The sequence below is a fragment of the Ostrinia nubilalis genome, chromosome 29, assembly GCF_963855985.1.
Source record: "Ostrinia nubilalis chromosome 29, ilOstNubi1.1, whole genome shotgun sequence".
In the NCBI taxonomy this organism is placed as follows: Eukaryota; Metazoa; Arthropoda; class Insecta; order Lepidoptera; family Crambidae; genus Ostrinia; species Ostrinia nubilalis.
In genome coordinates, this window is record NC_087116.1 from 6,443,903 (window position 1) to 6,467,986 (window position 24,084).

General features: G+C 38.2%; 1 protein-coding gene and 1 long non-coding RNA gene across 2 annotated transcripts in view; both read right to left on the reverse strand.

The window, feature by feature from the left end:
* The window catches only part of LOC135085818 (uncharacterized), a 194,186-nt gene that overhangs the window by 67,104 nt on the left and 102,998 nt on the right, over positions 1-24,084 (reverse strand). The window lies entirely within an intron of this gene.
* LOC135085798 (putative fatty acyl-CoA reductase CG5065) overlaps positions 2,513-24,084 on the reverse strand; it is a 39,294-nt gene continuing 17,722 nt past the window's right edge. The window contains exons 2-13 of the mRNA XM_063980602.1: positions 13,855-14,057; positions 13,129-13,286; positions 12,494-12,584; positions 11,413-11,558; positions 10,905-11,014; positions 10,484-10,567; positions 8,938-9,046; positions 8,182-8,258; positions 7,494-7,656; positions 6,988-7,138; positions 5,677-5,783; positions 2,513-4,813 (exon numbers count right to left, since the gene is read on the reverse strand). Of these exons, the coding sequence (XP_063836672.1) occupies positions 4,714-4,813; positions 5,677-5,783; positions 6,988-7,138; positions 7,494-7,656; positions 8,182-8,258; positions 8,938-9,046; positions 10,484-10,567; positions 10,905-11,014; positions 11,413-11,558; positions 12,494-12,584; positions 13,129-13,286; positions 13,855-14,052 (1,494 nt within the window). The 5' untranslated portion in view covers positions 14,053-14,057 and the 3' untranslated portion in view covers positions 2,513-4,713. The remainder of the gene's footprint in view (positions 4,814-5,676; positions 5,784-6,987; positions 7,139-7,493; positions 7,657-8,181; positions 8,259-8,937; positions 9,047-10,483; positions 10,568-10,904; positions 11,015-11,412; positions 11,559-12,493; positions 12,585-13,128; positions 13,287-13,854; positions 14,058-24,084) is intronic.

Here is a 24,084-nt window from a genome sequence, read left to right on the forward strand (position 1 = left end):
CTTTTTACTGACAGCTTATTTTTTTTTCGTCCCATACTGAAAGTTAATCTCTATTTAATAGACTATAAGCCAATATAGGTCTCATTAGTGGTGGACATTTGGACCACTTTTGGTCATTGTCCTTTATCAGTGTGTGCGTGCGCGCCGCATACGTATATTGGCGCGCTCACATACAAGCCGCGCTCGGTGCGTTTCTATGAAGATGACCTACTCATTTGTATTTACTCTGCAAAGTAGTGAGCGCGTTAAAAAATGTATGAAAATTTTAGTTCTTGAAAGTTTCCGCTAGGGGCGCTGTACAATCCGTCATAGATTTAAAGTCATTTTTTACGCGCTCACTAGTGAGGGCGTTTGATGTAAACTTACGCTCGTATTTACAAGCGATGCTTGCTTAAGTGAAGCAGCAAATCGAACGCACAGCGTTGAATAGAGCTCTGTGATTGGTTCGTGTGTCACCCTGTGCGTCCACGCGCACTGTGAGACCTCATAGTAATGTTTGTGAATACGGGCGTCATAGTCACCTCTCTGTACTGTTGACTAGCTTTCGCCCGCGGTTTCAGCTGTATAGATCGTTTACCCACGAAGACGCGCCCCACCATTCTTCCGCTAATGTTTGAGTGTTATCGGTACACGCTAAATTATCCACGAGTGCACACGCACACTACAATAATGACGCTCGGATTGCTCGGATCAAACTCCCCGCACCCCGCGCGACCGAGACCAAAAATTGGTGGGGCGCGTCCGAGTGGATGAAACGATCTACATAAAGGTTCTTCTTCATCATCACCATCATCATTTCAGCCACAGGACGTCCACTGCTGAACATAGGCCCTCAATATTCTAGATTGGCCGGTTAGAAGAGTTTCTGGTACCTTTATGACAACTTAGTGCTTCAAACTCCTATGTTCTTCTGATGAATTTCGTTGCGGGTCCAATGACAGTTAACGTTCCCCCGGGACAAACTTGGTTCACTGGTTGGGTTATTGGCGGTCAAGCGGTAGATCCTGGCTACACATGAGTTGCAGCGGTGGGAACGAGAGGTGAGAATAGTCCTGTACCTTTATGACGTCGTCTGTCAGCGTTAAGGTGGATAGAACATCTTTGAGGGATGTTCTCTTACTTTGGCAACTAAAATTATGTAAAAGTGTCATTAGCCCTCACCATTGTTCAACGTATTAATTAGTGTAAGTAGGTAAAACATACTTACTTTAACTTAAGGTCTTATGTCCCCTAGACGGGGCAGAGGGCTTCCACAACAGTCCTCCATCGCGTTCGGTCTTGAGCTTCGCGCTTGATCTCGCTCCAAGTCTTGCCGATTTTCTTCGCCTCGTCTGCTACAGTGCGCCGCCAAGTTTGCTTGGGGCGACCACGTTTGTAGGTAGGTAACATGCCTCAGACAATTTTTTATTAAAGTCCTTTATTTCTGTTTAATGCTTGTGTTACGAGTGGGCTGGGGCTCGAACCCGCGTTTTGCTCATTGTAACTTTGGTGCTCTTTGGTGGTTACACTTACGTTATTAAAAACATCCTGCCTTTTCAAGTCTTCTAGTCTTTTGACCCTCTAAACTCTAAATTGAGTCTCTAACCGTCAAAAAGGAGGCACATCGCCCGGAGAGCTACCCTCGGAGATGACATCACCCCACCGTGTACCTCGTCAGCGCAACCACGACCACTCTGACAAGAGTGTAGTATGAAGTGTCAAATAATTCGTGACACCCAAAGTGGCCACAAACTTGACAACACAACCTATTCCAAGTAAAAGATGTTGCGAACTTTTTGGCTACTTTGGGTGTCATGAGACGCTGGCTGTACAATCCTAGACTGCATCTCACTTAACATCTGATGCGACTGCAGCCAGTACTTTGTGCTACATAAAAAAGTTTTTTTTTTATCCACAACGAGGAAGCTCTTGGCCTTTATCTCACGATGAGGCCGAAGGTGGAAGCGAGCTTCACCCGGAATCCTCAACCACGGAGGAACTGGCTATCTTACCTCTAACTGCCGGAACACAACAATGTTCTTAACATTGTTGTTATGGCAACAGACTTAGGTAAGGACTTAGGTAAGATGGTGGTAGCTAGCCAGGCGGACTTAGAACAATCCCTACCAACCAAACCGAACAGAAAACTTTGCCTCTGCCCCCACTGGGAATCGAACCCGGGACCTCTGCGTCTGAAGCAGGTGGTTTTACCACTAGACCACAGAGGCGGTTAATACATAACAGTTATAGTGAAATGTATTAAAAGCGAAAGGTCACTGACTCACTCATCGCGAAATCTCAGAAACTACAAGTGCTAATGAGTCTCAAATTTTGCATGGGGGTTTCTTTTAAAGCGTAGGTGCTCACTAAGACGGGATTTTGCAAAATTCAACCCCTAATGGGGTAAAACGGGATCCGCGCGTACGAAGTCGCGGGCGGCCGCTAGTCGTTGATATTTTTAAACAAATTAATTTATTTCTCATTAGCTACCCAAATGATAATTGACCTTATCGTATAATGAAAGTAAAGTCAGTTCAGAAATAATACGATATCCCGTTTATTCATACAACAATACAAAACAATTCGATTTACGCAGTCATCGCTCGCATACATTAAATTTATTTTATACAATACAGGGTGTCGATTTTGAAAAGTACCGTTATTCTTAAAAAAATAAGTTTTAATTTCTTCCTTTACTTAAAAAAAGGTTATACGCGTATTGAACACTAATTTAAATAAAGATTTTGTTATTTATTATTATTAAATTACATTTACATAAATTTTAAGTATCTACTTGAAAATAGTATTAAAACACTCTTTCATTCACATTCAATCACATTTCTATTCAAATGTGCGTCAATTATTTTTATTTATTCCAATTATTAAGCCTACTTATCTTATTTTATTTACATATAAAATATTTAATACAATTTGTAGAGCATTGAAAATATTAATTAGTCAAGAAGAAAAATAGTGAAAAAAACAAAAACAACAGAGTATTAGGATTTAGGACTTCTTCAGGGCACTTTCGCCCGTGTTCACCATCAATCCCTAATTTTTAAGTGACCCTTTGGTAACACATAAAATGAATTTTGTTTTCATAGGATAGGGGTCACTTAAAAATTAGGGATTTATGGTGAAAACGGGTATTAAACACATACACGCCCCAAATAGAGCCTGCTCCACCACTTTTAAGAATATTGGTAGGCTAGGCCTTCATTTGAATTATAGAATGACTAGATAAATGATAAACATAGATAAATGTAACTAAATAAAATAATAAAATAACTTAATTTAAACGACAGATACGAAATCTTACTAAAAAAAAATATAATTATCATAATGATTTAAACACCCCGTATAATACATTACTCATCAGTTTCGTTTACAAGGAATTAATTTTGGTAAGTGATAACATGTTTGGCAAATAAATGAAGTTGCATTTTTTATTTAAATGTTGGTATTTATCATCATCGGTCATTTTTGTTCCCCAGTCGATTAAGCACCTGATGTCGTGCCCTGAGTGCCCAAGCAACTGCACTCAGGAGGATTTGATGAGTGCTACTGACAACGCCACTCTTGTGGCGGAGTTTTGGGCTGACACTGTGTAGGTTTGTTGTCGACACGATAAGAAGAAGATCATCGGTCATTTAGTCTCGACTGCAGGAGCACGACCCTCTCTAATTTACCAGAAAATGGAGGATTTGTCCTACACTCCCCACGCTGGCCAGACGGGTTGGGGAGGCTTATTTTTCTTTGTACTTTATAAATCTAAACATAAATATAGCAGATTGTTGTAATGCAAAAGGTATTTTAATTTGAAATTATTAAGATTTATTTGCGTTTAATAGGCATTAATAGATATTACTCAACAAAGGAAGTAGGTAATGTATATTATTACAGAACATCAGTATATAAATAAATTGATCAATTGCATTAAATGACAAACATTCAATCAAAATTGGTCTAAAAATAATTAAAACAATCACAGAAGTATATTGTTTCACAATAACAGTGAAAGTCGTCAAAATATAAAATAAAAAATTCAAAAACGGCGCCATTTTAATTTTCTTTCTCCTTCTTTTGTTTATGGCCAGTATAAATAGAGTCTCCACAGACAGACTTTCTGTCGGCCGACAGTTTGGTCGGTCTGTTATTAATCAGTATGAACAAGTATAGAAGTCCGCACATTACACCAATTTGGTATCGGCCATTTCATCATAAAAATTAGAAGCCTGCCTATAAAAAGTCTGCAATCTGTGGGGACTCTTAAGCCGGGTTTCCAGCGCGTGTTTTGCTTTACACAATCAACAAAATCATTGTCAACATTCAACATTTTTTTAGGTTGAATGTTGACATTTTTTGTTGATTGTGTAGAACAAAACACGCCGGAGACCAGGCTTTATAGATTCGTTTCATCCACGAAGACGCGCCCCACTAATGTTTGGTCTCGGTCGCGCGGGGTGCGGGGAGTTTGATCCGAGCAATCCGAGCGTCATTATTGTAGTGTGCGTGTGCTCATTTAGCATCATTTAGCGTGTACGCGTGCGATAACACTCAAACATTAGCGGAAGAATGGGCGTGGATGAAACGAACTATACGGAACTACTTATTGGTAATATGTGTTTATAGTCCACAGAGTAAATCTAGCACTCAATATTCCACTAAAGTCACGTTATTAATACTTTCATTTCAAATTGACACCCTGTATACTACACTTAGACTACAATGAACTTAATTGAGCACAGCTAAAAGTACTTTCAGGTACGAGAATACGAAATACGCGATGATGGAATAAATAAATATCTTCGTGAACGTGTCCAAGTAGTATAATCTGGAAGGAAAATAAAGATAATTAGGAAAATTGTTGAAAACAACCTTCTTTCTTTTATTAGGTACTAATTTTACATCGTTCGTTCGTTTCAGCCAAATGACGTCCACTGCTGGACAAAGGCCTGCCCTAAGGATTTCCGCAACTTCCGGTCCTGCGCTGCCCGCATCCAGGTTCTTCCAGCGACCTTCACCAGATCGTCGGTCCTCCTAGTGGGGGGCCTGCCCACGCTAATTTTAGCTAATTTCTTTTTCTTACTCTTTACATTCAGCGTCCAATAGTTCGTGACACCAAAGTGGCCAAGAAGTTGACAACACAAGTTAACACAACCTTATTCCAATTGTAACAAAGACGTGTTGCGAACTTTTTGGCCACTTTGGGTGTCACGAGTTATTTAACGCTGACTGTACAACAACTTTATCGTATAAAGCGCCATCTATGAGTCTGTTACGTACGCTATGTACTTTTGTATTGCAAATAGCACTTAAACTTATGTTTGTGAGTAAAATTCATAGATGGCGCTATCTTCAAATTAGTTGATAACGACATAATTTACTTAACGCTATATTTGAGTCTTTTAGATCTAAGGAAGAATGGGAGTCTGTTTTGGAATAATGAAAATGTTGTAAAGTAAAAGTGTGGAAAGAAGTATGGGAGTGTAGAGTATGGAAGTCCAAATTAGGGTGCGGAAGGGTGTAATGCACTAGGGTGTTCCTAAATGTGCAGTGCAGTAATGTGGAAGTATGGTAATGCACAACTGAACAAGTGTGCAAGTACTTAAGCAGTGTGCAAGTTTTGAAGTGTGCAAGTGTGTAGTTTCCACATACAGAAATTCAAATTTCAATAATTTAGAAGTGGGTACTTACTGTCTGTTGAGCCTCCTGGCTTGGGGTAGGGTGGAGGGGTCTTCCTTCATCACGAACTCCCGCGCGCCTTTGATATAGTCGCGGATGTACGTGTTCCAGTCTATTACCTGAAAGTATATCACAGTAATGAACGGGACTATTCCCACCTCTTTTTCCCACCACTGCAGCTCCTGTGTAGCCAGGATCTACAGCTTGACCGCCAATAAAAACCAACCAGTGAAGGTCAAGTTTGTCCCGTAAACTGTCATTGGACCCGCAACGAAATTAATCAGTAGAACATAGGAGGAGTTCGAAGTTAAGGTTCGACTTCCCTCAAGTGCAAAGCGGATGACAGGTGACAAACAAAGTTAACAGTTATGAAGATGTGATTTTAATTAAGGAAATTATGTGCCAATAGTGGCTGAGTCGCGCCGCTTCTTCTCAGCACTGGCCCATTTATTGTCCCGAATCAGTGGTAGGGTTAATACTGGGACGTGTAAATGTGCTTTTTAAAAGCCTACTTGCAAAAATAACATTTAATGAGTTTTGTGCCAATCACTTGTCAGTGATGCTGAGTATCAAGTGCAATAATTACCCATTAATGTATTAACTCCAAAATAAATTCATAAAGTTCATTCATTTTCTCTAAGTTGTCTTTAATTTGAAGAGCACCTTCATTAGTTTCAATTATTTTTAGCATTAACCTTACCACCGCTTCAGAACAATAATGTGAGCGAGTGCTGAGAAGAAGCAAAGTGACCGAGCAAACTATCTACTAATTGGTTTAAGTTTGTGATACTAGATGGCGTTGTAATTACATTTTGTAAGTAAACCATGGTGTCTGGATTTGTACCATCGACATTATTCTCTCTACTCGTACAGTCAGCGAAATAGTTCATGACAGCCACAGTGGCCAAAAAGTTGACAACACAACCTTATTCCAATTGTAACAAAGACGTGTAGCGGACTTTTTGGCTACTTTGGGTGTCACGAACTATTTGACGCTGACTGTACACAATTCTATTAAATAGCGAAAAAATAAATTGACAATCTATACTAATATTATAAATGCGAAAGTAACTTTGTCTGTCTTGCTTTCACGCCTAAACCACAGAACCGATTTTGATGAAATTTGGCATAGAGATAGTTCGAGTCCCGGGAAAGGACATAGGATAGTTTTTATCCCGGTTTTTTAAACAGGGACGCGCGCGATCAAGTTTTTCTGTGACAGACAAAATTCCACGCGGGCGAGGCCGCGGGCGGAAAGCTAGTATTTCAATAAAGACCACGTTGCGTTTCATTTGGTCTTCGAATAATCAAGGATTTACTCACAGTGAGATCAGTGTAGAAGGTTTCGTCGTCTTCCTCAGTCACTTTGGTCCGGAGTGCTCGCAGGTTCTCGTTCCGGAAGTGCCACTCCTTGGTGGTATAGTACTGCAGGACTTCCAAACCAGACTGGATGCGCTTCTGCATCTTCACCATGCTGAGGAGAAGGTGGATATCTTGAAAATTATAAATAACTTGAAAAAATCGAACTGCCTTGGCGGGAATCGAACGAAAGTCGCTGACATAGCCCGACGGATTATCAAGTTGAAGTGGCAATGAGTGGCACAGTACGCAGAACTGACGGCCAATGGGCAGAAAGGTTCTGGAATGGAGGCCGCGTACTGGAAAACGCAGCGTGAGACGTCCACCTACAAGGTAACGGGGAAGTGCTGGAGGCAGGTCGCTACCAATCGATCAACATGGAAATCATTGGGGGAGGTCTATGTTCAGCAGTGGACGTCCTATGGCTGAAATGATGATGATGTCACTAGAAGAACTAGTTTGATACTCACAAGGGTTTTTGCTGTAACGCTCGTGCCAACAGATCCACGGTATACGCAGGGAGCGTATGAGTCAAGAACAGCGTCACCTGGTGTCGGAGGCGGGAAGCGCTGGGCGCTCCGCCCGGGTACCACAGGCAGATTGAGAATGGGTACTCCATGACGTGGACGCGGCCTGGGAAAATGAGGGTTTAAAAATTAATAGTTTAAAAAACTATAAACACGCTTTTAATTACCATGCGTAATTAAAAGCGTGGCCAAAGGCTCAAAGGCCAAAAATGAGTTTCCGCCGTTTCGTTTAGAAGTTCCTGTAACCACCTCCTGGCTCCATCATCAGGAGCCTAGACATCATTTAGCACTAAAGTGCTTTATACTAAAAGCACCGGTTATCGTTATAGTTACCGTTAAAGTTAGGTGGCGCAACTCAGCCTTAGTTAGCTTTTGTTGCAGCTACTTAATACTGTAATGGCCGTTGGGGCAGAAAAGTTCTTGAGTGGCGACCACGGGCTGGAAGACGTAGCGTGGGCAGGCCTCCTACTAGGTGGACCGACGATCTGGTGAAGGTCGCGGAAAGAGCCTGGATGCGGGCAGCGCAGGACCGTTCATTGTGGAAAACGTTGGAGGAGGCCTTTGTCCAGCAGTGGATGTCATTCGACTGAAACGAACGAACGAACTTAATACTGTGAGTAATGTCACTTACCTAAGGCCAAAGCTTCACCCCACGTGAATCCGTTAAGCCCGGACTGGGCTATGTTGCAGAATTGTACTTCTTTGGGCCTGGAAATGAAATAAATGTATTTTTATTTGACAGTTAAGTATCATATTTTTTTCTGTTTCATGTCTGACTGGTCAGCTGGTTTGTACATGATCCACAGGTCGCTGGTTCGTATCCGGCTCGAAGGACCAAGATGTAGGGGTCTCAGCAGGGAAACGAAGATATTATGAGTATGTTCTGTATTATAAGGTTTAAGTTTAACAATCCACATAAAACAGATTTTGCAACTGGTCGGTATTACTCTGGTAGGTTGAAGTGGAGGCCACGTACCGGTACCTCACCTCTAGCATGAACAACTTTAGTCTTCGAATCGTTTGCGTATTCAACAAAATTCGATACTCAAGCTTTGAATTAAACCATAACGTGACAATTTTGATTCTCAAAATACCTTAGTTTCGTGCAACCATTTCTTATACTAAGTTCACTTTACGACACGTTCACAAGGGCGCTGTTATAGTTTTCGTACTAAATCTTTTGATGGCGATTTGAATACGCAAACGATTCGAACTCGATAGTTTTCTCGTGCTAGCCGTAAATGCAGCGTGAGACGTGTGACAAACGACCTCATAAAGCGCTGAATGCAGGCAGCTACCAACCGTGCGGTGTGGAAGTCATTGGGGGAGGCCTATGTTCAGCTGGGACGTCCTGTGGCTGAAATGATAATGATGATGGTATACTCACTTCTCCAGAGCCGTGGTGTAGCCGAGCAGTATGCAAGCGTTGACCACCATGTCTACAGGCACTATGTCCGCCGCATAGTTCTCGTTGCAGTGCATCGTGCGGATCACACCTATAAACAATTTATTTCAACATCATCAGGTCATTTAGTCTCCACTGCAGGAGCACGACGGTTTCTAATATTCAGAGAAATCACATTATTTTACAACCCGTGACTGTTTACGTTAGGTGTGCTCGCTAGCGAATACGTCAAAAAAATCTATGAAGATTTTATTTCTTGAAAGTAGCCGCTAGAGGCGCTGCTCAATATGTCATACATTTAATGTCATTTTTTTACGCAGTCGCTAGCGAGCACACCAAACGTAAACTCATGGTAAGCACACCGGTCATTTGACCGGGTTAAATAGCATAGTTAATTTTAACTGCGCACCTGGCTGCCGTGACGTCATATGGCCGTTCTGGTACGGGGGGCGAACCGGGGAGATGTGTGGATGAGTGTGAAGGAGAGTCGCATTCCAGCCAGGTGTACAGTTAAGTTGACCGGGTTTATTCAATCTATCGTTATATTAGAGTCTGGTCCGTGAGCACGTAGAATTTTGTCCAATCAATCATTCGATTGCACAAACCGGTTTTGCGGGCGTCGAGACACTCTTTACGAATATTACCTACACATTAACACAATATTACTTTACCATTACTACACACACACCTATACAAACAGTTTTATCTTTTTATTAGTATTCTTTTCATTAGTATTCTTAATAAACGTAGTCTTATCATCCTTACCGATTTACCGCCTTTTGTATTTATCTGTGCACTAATATTACTATTTATGTATGTTTATCTAGACAATTTTATGCAGCTTAGTATTTTATTTATTTTACCAATGGTCCGTGACCCTCACTCGGCATGGGGCACACTGAAAACCAGCGCCGTGGCCTTCGTCACCGTGGGCCACGGCATATGCTGAGTGGGGTCCCGTTGCAGTGGGCATCTTGTTGGTGGATGGGTGGCACTGCTCAGTTTACTCTTGTTTTTATTTTTTCTTCTTCCATCATTATGTGCCACTGTCATGTCTATGTAATTGCCTGTATTTGTGTGATGTCCATTGTAATAAATGTGTCTTTCTTTCTTTCTTTCTTTCTTTCAATGACCCCTAGCTACCTACCCTTATCGCTCGCGCGTAATTATATTGCTGTCGCGACTGTGCGACTGGCACCGGCAGTGAGTGTGCGAGCGCGATAGCAACATAATTACGCGCGAACGATACGGATGGGTAGCTTGGGGTCATTGGACAAAATTCTACGTGTTCACGGACCGGGCTTTAGTTAGATAACTATGTCACATCCTATACTCAGATCCCATCTCGTCTGGAATAGCTCTATTAGACTGGAGTGTACCTTCCGAATCGAGGAACTTTATTTCATTCTCGAATAATGGAGTTAGCAATATACTAACCAGGTGATATTATAACTACAATGTATTGTCCCGTCTGAGAATCGAACCCAGAACCCGGAGTCAAGTGAGTCTCTCTCAAAATAAAGATTACCTTTTCCAGCACCAACGAGCAGACCCGTGGGCCCATTGAGGTTGTCCACCCATCCAGGCATAGGCTCTTTGTATGCTGCAGTTACTGTAAATAAAACAAAATAATTTAAAGTGGAATATTTAATTTTAACAGAAAATTAGTACCTTTAATTGACCCACAGGTGTCGCTTTGTTTAGTTTTACTACTCATTAAGAGATGGCACTAGTAGTGCTGCTTTTCTTTAAAATTGGTAGTAGCACTTAATCCCAGTTTTTAATCATAGATGGCGCTATAACAACAAAATTAGGTAGTAATTCTATTCGCCACTAGATGTCACTAACCAACAAAGTTAGTGTATCTACTCACTGATAGATGGCGTTAATTCAGATTTTTTTTTTACTTTTTTGCAGAGATAATTTTTAAAATAAGTAATGGTACTTACCGATAGAGGGCCTTGCAATAACGATGGGGAATTTTCCTGCGTGTTGCGCAACAAGGTCCTCAGTCAAAGATTTTGTGTAAGCGTATGTATTTGGTTGTGGTTCGATTATTCTGCAAAATTAAAACAACATAAATTAACAGCGGACGGCATTAGTAGAATTTACCCATAAGATTTCTCTCATCAAAAGGTGTGCTATAAAATAGCAATTCGTCAGTTTCATAAAGAGAACTTTTGATTATTTCACCTAGATGGCCTAGAGCAAACCATAAAAAATATTTTCACTTCTATCACAGAATAAGTTCTATTAATGAACATTCAGCGTCAAATAGTTCGTGACACCCAAAGTAGCCAAAAAGCTTGCATCACGTCTTTGTTACAATGAAATAAGGTTGTGTTGTCAACTTATTGTCCACTTTGGGTGTCACGAACTTATTTGAGGCTGTACCCAAAATACTTGACGCCCCAATTACTTATTGCTAAACAGCTAATCGGAAGCTCAAATACATACTTAGGCTGCAAATGGGTTAACAGCTCGTCATCCATCCAGTTGACTGTCTCTATGACGTGTTTTGGTCTATGCTTGGCGGGGTACAGTCTTTCTTCTAATACTTCTACCTCGCAGCGGCAGTACGCTGTTGAGACGTGGACGAACACCTGAAAAAGCAAACACAGTTGAGTAAACTCCTGAGAAAAGGGTAGAATTTATTTAGATAGAGAGAGAACGATATTATAGCCATTATAAGCTACCCTTTGTCATCAATTATTGATCTTAAAGAGACTGTTTCCACCTCTCGTTCCCACCGCTGCACCTCCTGTGTAACCAGAATCTACAGCTTGACCGCCAATAACCCAACCAGTGAAGGTCAAGTTTGTCCCGGGGGAAAGTCAAACTATAATTGGACCCGCAAAGAAACTAATCGGAAGAACATAGGAAAAGTTCGAAGTTAAGATTCGACTTCCCCCTGTGCGAAACGGAAACAACAATTTTAAAGGGAGTTAGAATTTTATGAAATTGTCAACAATTTTTTACATTTTCAAAAGCCATTTCACAGAGCCCAGTATATTTTTACCCCAACACTTTTGATCGCGAAGGTAGATATGTACAGCGCGGTAACAACTTTAAGTATATCAAAAGAGCTTTTTATAAGCCCACTTACAAAATAAAAGAATTTGAATTTGATTTGGAGTTTTTTTTTATGTAAGACAAGGCAAGGTATCAGATCAGGTAGGACCGCAATCGCACCTGGTGTTAGGTGAGATGCAGTCTAGGATGGTACATATCTGCCCTGTACGGCTAGCACGAAAAACTTTCGAGTTCGAATCGTTTGCGTATTCGCATCGCCATCAAAAGATTTAGTACGAAAACTACAACAGCGCCCTTGTGAACGTGTTGTAAAGTGAACTTAGTATAAGAAATGGTTGCACGAAACTTATTTTGAAAATCAAAATTGTCACGTTATCGTTTAATTTGAAGGTTGAGTATCGAATTTTGTCGAATACGCAAACGATTCGAAGACGAAAGTTGTTCATGCTAGAGGTACTGTAAGTGCCTATTCACTATTAACAGCATGAATAGCTCTTTGAATTACCTCAATCTGCTTCATGCCACTGGCCACATCCAGCACCCGTTTGGTGCCGACTGTGTTCATGTTAACAGCATCCCTGATGAACATGTCGAATCTGCAATAACAAAAAAAATATTTAGAACTAGTGCTACTAGTTAGCTTTAATAAAATTTATCATTTTAAGCCATAGGCCGTCCTCCACTATTGAACATAGGCCTCCCCCAATGATTTTCAGATTGTTTGTTTATACCTTACTTAAAAAAAAATTTAAATGCATGCATATAGTTGTACAACACTACACAAACAGGAGGGCGCCACTATCAATACCGAGTTATTAGTTCCGATTTTTGCCTCGTTGGACAACCAACACTGAAATGTCCCAAATTAACGCCCGTATTGAATACGGCGTATTCACAAACGATGCTTGCCTAAGTGAAGCAGCAAATGGAACGCTTAGCGTTGAATAGAGCTCTGTGATTGGTTCGTATGTCACCCTGTGCGTTCACGCGCACTGTGAGACCTCATAGTAGGTAATGTTTGTGAATACGGGCGTAAGACATTTACGAGTATACTTAGGAGGGCGCTACTATCAATACTGGGTTATGAATTAGGTACTGCAGATTTTTGCTACTTGACGTTTTAGAATCGTTTGACTATACCTGACGCAAGCAGCACAGTGCATCAACACCTGGCACTCTTTCTGAAGAGTATCCCGGTCCTCCGCACTCAGACCGAGATCCTCCATCAGGATATCTCCAGGCACCACCTGTAGTTTGTTGAACTGTTCGGGATGCTCGCTCTTGAGTTTGTCGAACACCTGAAAGGATTTTTTTTTATTAAGTCGTTTCAATCAGGGATTTCAATATTTGTGTAGTATTTCTAACGTAAGTACCTACCACTGTCTCCTTAAATATAACACATTAAAACCCTAAAGTACCTAGCCTTGAGCGTATTTGAGAATAGCGAATAGCAAGTCTAGAGCCATTTTAGTGGAAATGGTATGGGCAACCTATTTATCCAATCAACCAAAGTATGGAAACTGTCTGAAAACAAATGTTTTTTTTTTGTAACGTCTCAATCATTAATTTAATTCAGTTGTAACAGATTAATTAATTATTTGTGTTCCTTCTCTCGGTAGACATTAAATAGTGATTTCATGTAGCTGCATCTCTTTGCTATAACTTAAGCTTAGGCGTTCGTACCGCGCATAATGTGTAGGCAATTATTAAAACAGTGTAAAGAAACCATCATCATTTCACATTAATGTTCAAATACAAACAAAATAGAAAGAAAATAACCAAACATGGCGCTTCATTTTCCCGCCTAGAAGTTCAAACTATTAACTATTTTAGTACCGCTACTCCCCGCTAGATGGCACTACTCACCCGGCAGTTCATGAAACCGTCCAGCCTCTCTTTACTTCCATGACCTTTCTTCGGTCTCATGAGGAGATAAATCTTCTTTATGTCTGGGCAGGACCTAAGAAGCTTCTCTATGAGGACTTTCCCCATGAAGCCTGTAGAACCAGTTATGAAGAGGGTCTTCCCGGCATAGTACTCCGGCACGGTCATAGATGGCGTCATTTTTTCTGTGAACAAACACAAAAAAAATTTACCGACTTCAAAGAAATGAGGAGGTTCGGAATTTGACTGCTATAGATGTTTGTCCCGAAATCTTGGTAAAGCAAGCTACAAATGTAAGTATTTGGGACGTGTATTATGTAGTGACTTGTTACAGAATTACAGGTGCTCTAAGTGGAATACGTCGTAAAAATAATTTAATTCCACTTAGCACCAGTTCAAAATATTCGTTTCAGCCAAATGCCGTCCACTGCTAGACAAAGGCCTCCCATGGAATTCCATATCGACCGGTCCTGTGCCGCCCCGCCCGCATCCAGGCTCTTCCCGTTCAAAGTGGCATACCTATCTATACATAGTGAGTGATCTATCAAAGCACAGCCCAAACCACTGGACAGATCGGGCTGAAATTTGGCATGCAGGTAGATGTTATGACGTAGGCATCCGCTAAGAAAGGATTTTACGCAACTCCACCCCTAAGAGGGTAAAACCGGATCCACGAGTACGAAGTCGCGGGCGGCCGCTAGTTCTCTTATAAGACAAAAATAATGTTTTTTTCATGATTCAAGATCAATCCAAGATTTTAAGTCCTATCATTTAATCAAGACGAGTACAATGTACACTGAGAAATGTCAAATTTGCAATCCATACAAATACCAATGCCAACCAAAATAGAGGTCCGAAGTAGGAACGAAACCTCGCGCTTTTCATGGTCGTGGTCTAATACGCACTAGTGTTGCATATCTATAGTAAAGGCAAGAATAGTATCGATAAATCATTTAAATCAATCGAGGTATTCCTCGAAAACAAAGGTGACTGTTTCTTCCGCCACTTCTCAGCACCAGCCCATAATATGGGCATATTATGTTGTCACTTCTTCTCAGCCATATGTTGTCCCGAAGTGGTGGTAGGGCAAGCTATATTTGGGACGTGATAAGCGCCCTGGAAAGGACCTAAGTACTGAATAAAACCTTGACATTGACTTGCACCCATTTTGAGGCGCGCCTTATGATGTGGTTAGTTATTTCTGACAGTTTTTTTTATTTGCAATTACTGTCGAAATATTAGATACTAATTAAGTGTGCCTGCAGCATGCTATTGAGTACGGGTAGTAGGTAAGTACCCAACGATTTTCAGGTTGACTCATACGTTTTGGTGCGCTTTTAGCAGCTGAGCAAATAATATGTTTGTCTCAAAGCGCTAGGAGGGCCCAAAAGATAATCATAGCCCCATAAGGGCAATTTCTTTTTGTTATTAGGTATTTTTGACGAAAATACTGGTCAAACCTACTTTATTTCTACTCATTCTCAGTTTGGCCCTAAGGCTGACTGGAGGAGAATCCCGAACGGCATTAAGTTCGCTTTATGTCCTACTGTGTTTTTATCCTTGGACATTTTACACTGCGCCTCTAGCCCCAAACTAAGCAAAGCTTGTACTATGGGTAACTAGACAACGATTAAACATTGCGGTTTTCAATATTATACTATCGATATGCTATGTTTCGAGGTCAAATATCGATAGTTCTACATCACTAACACGCACCAGACCGAAACGGTTTATTGGGACTGCATACGGAATGGCCCATTATGCTTTTAAGACAAAATTATGCAACTCTTTATTGGTTCCAGTGTTGTAATTAATGCGCTCCAAACATTGTTGATACACTAATAAATTACAGCTAAGAGTAGGCGCACACCGTTGATTTTTAGTAGCCCGATTTCAAATTGTATGAAGAATCGGCCAAATCGAATCGGCGTAGTGTGCGCACTCCCATACATGCCCATACTGATCAACTGCCCGACTAAACTATCGGCCGACGAAAAATCAACGGTGTGCGCGTACTCTAAGAGGTGGTGACAATGAAATAAGATTATACACCACGACCCATTGGGTACCTAGGTAGATGGCCTACACTTACTTATTGGCCTAAACTTTAGTCCTCCTTCTGGTGCAGTCGAGTATACTGGTCGGTTTTTATAAAATTGGACACTTATTTTTTATTTGTCAATCAAAGAAGTAATTACGAAGTTATGATGCGTTCAAGTTCCACGTGACGTCACAAAGTGTAACACTTTTAAGCACTCTTTGACGTCACGGGCCTGTTTTGAAATTCGCGCGCTTTATCTCTTTAAATTGTCATTAGTTTGAAAAAATGAAAAATACGTGTCGAGTATTTTTTGATAAGTTAACTGACGGACTAATTAAAACTTTTTGACAGGATCATTCCTATTGGTTTTTCTTGGATCTAACTACGGTTTTTATATTTCAAACTAAAAATAAGTACCTTCAAGGATTTTGATTTCGATTAAACAAAAGTTAAAAATAATCAATTGAATGACTAATGATGACATAATTATTTATTGTTAAAGAAACTAGTTTTGTTGTCTAAAATAGTTTACTATACTATTTATGGCTGATTTTACCATCGTCGGAGAAGTAATTACGAAGTTATGTTGCGGTGAAGTTCCGCGTGACGTCACAAAGTGTAACACTTTTAAGCACTCTTTGACGTCACGGGCATGTTTTGAAATTCGCGCTTTATCTCTTTAAATTGTCATTAGTTTGAAAAAATTAAAAATACGTGTCGAGTACTTTTTGATAAGTTAACTGACAGACTAATTAAAACTTTTTGACAGGATCATTCCTATTGGTTTTTCTTGGATCTAACTACGGTTTTTATATTTCAAACTAAAAATAAGTACCTTCAAGGATTTTGATTTCGATTAAACAAAAGTTAAAAATAATCAATTGAATGACTGATGATGACATAATTATTTATTGTTAAAGAAACTAGTTTTGTTGTCTAAAATAGTTTACTATACTATTTATGGCTGATTTTACCATCGTCGGATAACTTTTAACTGAATAATAAGTTTAGCATATTGACATACTAGCTTTCCGCCCGCGGCTTCGCCCGCGTGGAATTTTGTCTGTCACAGAAAAACTTTTTCAAAAACCGGGATAAAAACTATTCTATGTCCTTTCCCGGGACTCAAACTATCTCTATGATAAATTTCATCAAAATCGGTTTAGTGGTTTAGACGTGAAAGCAAGACAGACAGAGTTACTTTCGCATTTATAATATTAAGTATAGATTTTGCATACTGAAAGTGTCATGTGCCAAAATTATTCTTTAGTTAAAAAGTTAACCGACAGTTGAAAAATCAGCCCTGGATGAAATGCAGTTAATCTTTAGAATTTTATAAAATGTACATACAAATAACAGGTGTTTTTCATCAAAAAAGTCATTATAAAACTCACTTTAACAGATCATCTCTTAGTCATAAGAGTTGCAAGTTTTAAACTGGTTGCTTACTCAAGGTCGGGCAGTTGACCGAGGGAAGGCAATACCCTGTTAATATGTCTAAAGACGTCTATAGTTAATGCCTAGACAGGCCGAGTTTAGTGCCTTTTCCCTGTAATGCGGATTTCGCGTGCGGATATTTCATAAAATATATTTTTCCCATAAAGTTAATATTCTTTCAGAATAGAGCAACAACCACGAGCTGTCAAATGAAACCAATTTTGCGTGTCACTGGTGTATCAGTGTCAGGATTATTTCACTGTTTTAATTAATAATAATAAAAAAAATAAAATAAAAACGTTTATTGCTTTTTATACATAAAAGGAATTACAAGAAACAAAATTACATTATAAGCTTAAAATAACTTATGTTAAAAGAAAAAGCAAATGGAGGTGGCTCAGCATGTGCCGCCAAGGACTACCTGCCCTAGACAGCTCTGGTTTTCAGCCACCACCATTTCTCTTAAGGTGTTGGTCGAGAAAATGGTCACGGGGGCTTCGAAAAAAAAATGAGTAAAAAAAAAAAATAAACATTTAAACTGACTAAAAAATAGAAAAAAATACCCTTTTTCTGCCTGTGTAATTACTGAACCAGTCATCACGTTTCTGAAGCACTTTAACATCCATGATATCACTCACGTAAAATTTGAAAATATATCAGAGTTCACAGCGTGCCACTGCGTGCCTCTGAAGTCTGAACTGTCAAAAAGTTGACCCGGCTTTCTAAATATGTAGGGTAAACCACCCAATTATTGGCACTTTAAGCAGCTACTTCACAAAACCGGTAAAATTTACATGTAAAAATATGTTTTATCGAAGATAAAAACATTTATATTGGTCTTTTAATCTTTGCAGAATATTATAAAGTACTTATCATTAATAAATTAAATCATTTATTCAATATAGTGTACCTTTTAAAAAAATACCTCAAAATACCAGTTGTTGGCATAGCCAAACCTTTTATTGGCAGTGATAATTACCTATTATTGGCACTGTTCTCGCAAGACTGAAAAATAGCTGCTAGGTCTTATGTAGAGGTTTTAAAGAGATTCATGATAGAAATAAACAAAATAAAATCCTTTGTTTAAAGAAAAGTAACATTTTTTTTGTATAGGAACATACCATATCAGTTCAAACGCTTATATTTAAATATGGTTTTAAACTTTCCATAACCACTTTTATCAAATCTTCTTTTCTCTTCGGAAATCCTTTTTTGCTACTGATTTTTAGTTTATCCAGTCAACAAAAAGCTGTTCTTCCTCGTCAGTTAAAACTGTGAATGGACCGGTCTTAGAGCGATGATCAGGATGTTTCAATCTGAATTATAGTAGACCGTGGCACTACTTTCAAAGCCTTTCACAGGCTTATTCCTCTAATCCCCGTCAACGGGGATTAGTGAACTTTTTATTCATTAATCCCCGCTAACGTCAATGGAGCTTATAATGGGGATTAATGAACTAAAAAGTTCATTAATCCCCATTACTTTATTTTATTTTTCTTTGTTCAGAAAACTACGTTAAAAAATAAAATACTAATGTAAGAATCATGTACCTTCTATTTATTATTGGATAACAACTCACTTATTGATTATTTTTATAATCAAATTAAATTAAATTTAAGCCTGATTACAAAGCTATTAATTTACACCATTTTTATCTTGTTACATTTTGGGCCAAATTTGTATGTAATCGTTTCCATCTTCTTTTAAATGATGAATGAGGAATAACGATTCAATATCCATAGTGCTTTTGGTTAATCAGGTAAGTGTTAATTTTTTTAAAGTATTGTAATCAGTCTTAAATTTAATTTGATAATACAAATAATAAGTGAGTTCTTATCCCATAATAAATAGATGGTACCTGATTCTTACATTAGTATTTTATTTTTAACGTTATAAACTCCATTGGCGTTAACGGGGATTAATGAACAAAAAGTTCACTAATCCCGTTGACGGGGATTGTCAACGGGGATTAGTGGAATAAGACTTTGAAAGGCTTTGAAAGTGGCTAAAAAGATAATATTTTTTATTGGCACCTTTTTAACCAATGTTTGACACCCGTGCCAATAAATGGATTTTATATAATTGGCAGTGGGCCAACATTTGGATTGGTGTATCCAAAACGTTAGAAAATATTTTAAATGCAATTTAAACTCAATTTTGAGACAAACAAGGTATAATTTTTAATAAACTCAAATTATTTTAAATACCCTTTTATTGGCATGTGTGCCAATAAAATGGATAAACAGATTTTACGCATACCAAATGTTGGCATACTACAAATAATTAAAAGTTGGCGGTTAAATTATAAAATAATGTTTTAAAAAGGCAGTTAATATATTCAATAATAAGACAAAATGATTATGTATAAGAACAACAAAATAGATTTGCATTTTTTTTAAAGATTATGATAGCTCTTACCTTAGTAAAAAACGAATATTTCGATTGTTTTTTTCGCACAGGTCCCGGTTTGTCAAACAAATGGTTGAAGCGCCGCGATGTTTGAAAAAATAATAAACGTGTGTAGCCAGTTGAGTAATAAATGATATTACTCTTCAATTTCTACTAAAAAATATAAGGTTTGGCTACAAAGAATCTTAATTTTCTTAAAAAACTGGAGCATGCCAATAAATTGGTAGAGTGCCAATGATTGGGTGGTTTACCCTATAAAGGTGACTGACTGACATAGTGATGTGAGATGTAGGGTTGCCAACATTTCATCAGCGAAATATAGTATTTTCCAAAATAAGGTGTAAAAAAATATAGTACATTTAAAAAAAATATAGTATTTTATGGGAAAAACAAAAAAATAGACAAATATACATTTTTTAATTATTTATTTTTATAAAAACTATATTTTTTGCAGTTCTTACGCTGTGTAACAGTTTTTTGTTTAAAATAAAAGTGTCATTATGCTTTGTCACATTCAATTTTTAAATTAATATAAATCAAAAGCTCATTTTTAGTGCTACTTCTGTTTCTTTCTTCTAGCCACTTCGAATTCATAACCGAAAATATCCTTTCTGTAAATGCCGAAGTGGCGGGAATAGAGAGCAGGAATGAAATTACTTCAAATAAATTTGGTAAGTCATTTTCAGTATTTTTTAAAATATGCTGCCATTTTTGGCCTGTAGTTTTGTCAGTAGTCACTACAGTCTTTTAATTTAGCAAAGATTTCATTCAATATCGTTATTTCAGAGTATAGGTCGTCCATTTTGATACTCAATTTTTCTTGTAAATTTAGAACTTCTAATATTGTCTCACAGTCATTAAATGAAACCTCCTTTTTTAAATTTAATTTTTGGATTTTAAATAACCAATTGCTTTCACTGAAATCAAACCATTTATTAAGATAGTCTAAACATTTATCAAGAAATAGCAAAAAAATCTTTTGAATTCCATAACTTTCTGTGGGGGGGATTTTGCTTCTAATGATTGCAACATTTTTTTTGTTTTGTAACCAAAAAAATATATCTTTTTTACGTTGTTCTAGCGCCGATTTTAAAATTGACATAATAATGTTGTGATAAGGATAGAGACATGCAATTTTTAGTTTTACAAAAGTAATACGATAGAGTAATACAAAGGAATAAAAACCACCTGTTATAGGGGCATTTTTTGGAGAAATTGATCAAATTACCAAAAAAACACGAATTTAAAAGCAGAATTTTTTTCAAAAAGTATAATTTTTTATTATTTGTTGGCATTTTCTGGGTACTTTATGTATTTTATTAGTATCGCCTGTTATTTAGCATTATTATTGTTTTTATTTTATCAGGATATACCTCTTAGTTTAAAAGTTATTACGTTTTCTTTACGAGAAGTAATTGGAAGAAAAAAAATTCTATAAAAAATTAAAAAAAAATCTCCAAAATTTTTTGACCTCTTTTTTTCGAAAAAAAATAGGTCTAGTTTCACATATTTTCATATGTGCATTTTATCGTGACTCACACTGTATATTTTGGGGATCTTCAGTAATCCAGTCATACTCTCTTTCCCACTCCGGTTTATTTTATTTGGAGTCTTTTTGGTATTTTTCGTTTTTTAATCGGCGTTAGCGGCGCAATAGAATTTGACGCACTTTCGTTATCACTACCACTTTCCATACCTAATTTATATGTATAAGATTTCAACTTTTCAAAAGAAATAACAACATCTAGTTGAAAACGATTCTGCCGATAAATAAAGCAGACCAAAATATCGTTTGACGACGTTAAAATTTACGTTGTCAATTTGACATTGGCCAGTTCGTTACGTGCGATAGGGCGGAAAGGTTCTGGAATGGAGGCCGCGTACCGGAAAACGCAGCGTGGGACGTCCACCTACAAGGTGGACCGACGACATCGTAAAGGTAGCAGGGAAGCGCTGGACGCAGGCCGCTACCAATCGATTAACATGGAAAGCATTGGGGGAGGCCTATGTTCAGCAGTGGACGTCCTATGGCTGAAATGATGAAGTTCGTTTAATACGCAAGCGTTCGGATACACGCTATCGCCTATCGGGTATGTTCACGGACCTCATTAAAGGAAATGGTACGTGCGCAATAGGTTATATGACTTAGCCATCTTAACAGTTAAAAGTTACTTTAAAGGCGCGTTCTTATTTTTTTTAATGAAGAATTTGTTTGTTAGTTTTGTCGGTGTTGAAAATATAGTATTTTTGCGTACTATATATTTTTTCAACAGTATATAGTACGCAGACCCGAAATATAGTACAATACTATATATTATAGTACGGTTGGCAACCCTAGTGAGATGTGACAAGTAAGTGATCTATCAACGCACAGCCCGAACCTCTGGACGGATCGGGGTGAAATTTGGCATGCAGGTAGATGTTATGACGTAGGGATCCGCTAAGAAAGGATTTTACGAAACTCCACACCTAAGGGGGTAAAACGGGATCCACACGTACAAAGTCGCGGGCGGCCGCTAGTACATTCATAAAACCAGGCGATTCACTATACTGCCATGGTTCATACAATCTCGATTGCATCCACTTCACCTTGCGCTATCAAAACTGCAAGTAATATTCTATTCATGTCATTACAACTCAACCTATAATGACCAGTTAAAATGGTGGTTACCATTTAACCGCAAGCGCCTTATTACTAAACTAAGGCGAGAGTGAATAGGCGTTTACTGGGCAGGTATACAGGGTGGAATTTTGAAACGCCACTTAGAGGGAAAGTACTGTTAATACTGTAGATATAAAGTTTTATTGAATGAAAACATTTCTTTATTTTTGAAAAGAAAGAGAGCTGAATTCAAAGATTTTTTTAAAAATTTTCGAAAATTACCATGATAATACCATGCCATTTTACTGTAAATAATTAAAATAATTTAAGATTTCATGGTTTTCCGTTTATTACATCAAGTTTGTTATAGAGATGTTATCCTTATACTTAATCCTAACGATCGATGCAATAAAAAAACTGTTTTTTTTAACAGATTTTAGTTGGTTCGATTCCCGGGTGTGGCAAGTAAATTTTTGGAAATCTTTGAATGCAGTTCTATTTCTTTCAATAAAACTTTATATCTACAGTATTAACAGCCCTACTTTCCCTCAAGGTGGCATTACAAAATTCCACCCTGTATAATACAGACAGCATCAATAGTTCGTACACCCAAAGTAGCCAAAAAGTTCGCAACACGTCTTTGTTACAATTGGAATAAGGTTGTGTTGTCAACCGTTTGGCCACTTTGGGTGTCATGAACTATTTGACGCTGACTGTCCCCTAGCCTAGACTGCATCTCACATAACATCAGAACATCAGATGTATGGGATGTTAAGTATGGGGATCCAACCCACGACCTATAGCATAGTAGTCCAAGTATTTACTTGAACTATAAGGCTGGATTGCACCATCTTACTTTAATTTTGACAAACGTCATAAAATCTGTCAAACTCCATACAAAAGCACCGGCAACTCAGCCTAAGACAATTTTGATGTATTAGGCCTTGATATGTCAAAATATGCAATAATTATAGCATACATTATACATAACTAGGCGTCTCCTACAGATCCAGCTCAATATACAGGGTGTTAGGTAAATGGGTATATGAGCCGACACTAGCCCATGTTAACATGGGCATATAAATGGTATGGTGAAGTTAGAAATTTGATATCATCATTTTATTTTTATTAATTTTCATACAAAATAAATTTTATTAAATCCGAGTTGTATGAAAATTAAAATAATTAAAATGAAGATATCAATTTTCTGACTTCACCATACCATTTATACATATGTCCATGTTAACATGGGCTAGTGTCGGCTCCTATACCCATTTACCTAACACCCTGTATAAAACATGTATGTCATAATCACATAAATATTGACCTGATCCAACATGTCAAACGCAAAATGACATAACGTATGCCGACCACACATACACCTGTTTGTTGACTAAACATAAACGTGTGCATGACATGTTTTATGTGCATAAATTTAATTACAATAATAAAACACTGATACTGTGGAGCACGAGATCGTACTTTAAAAGAATATTAAACGTGCACTTAAGGGCAATACACACACGGCAAATAAAATTCTGTATAGATCGTTTCATCCACGAAGACGCGCCCCACCATTCTTCCGGTAATGTTTGAGTCAAAGTCAAAGTCAAAGTCAAAATTTCTTTATTTGTTTAGACTAATAAATAGTTCTTACAAATCGTCATTTTGCTCTTAAGGAGCCTCTACATGTCTCATAATCTTTTTACCCTACCAGCGCTTC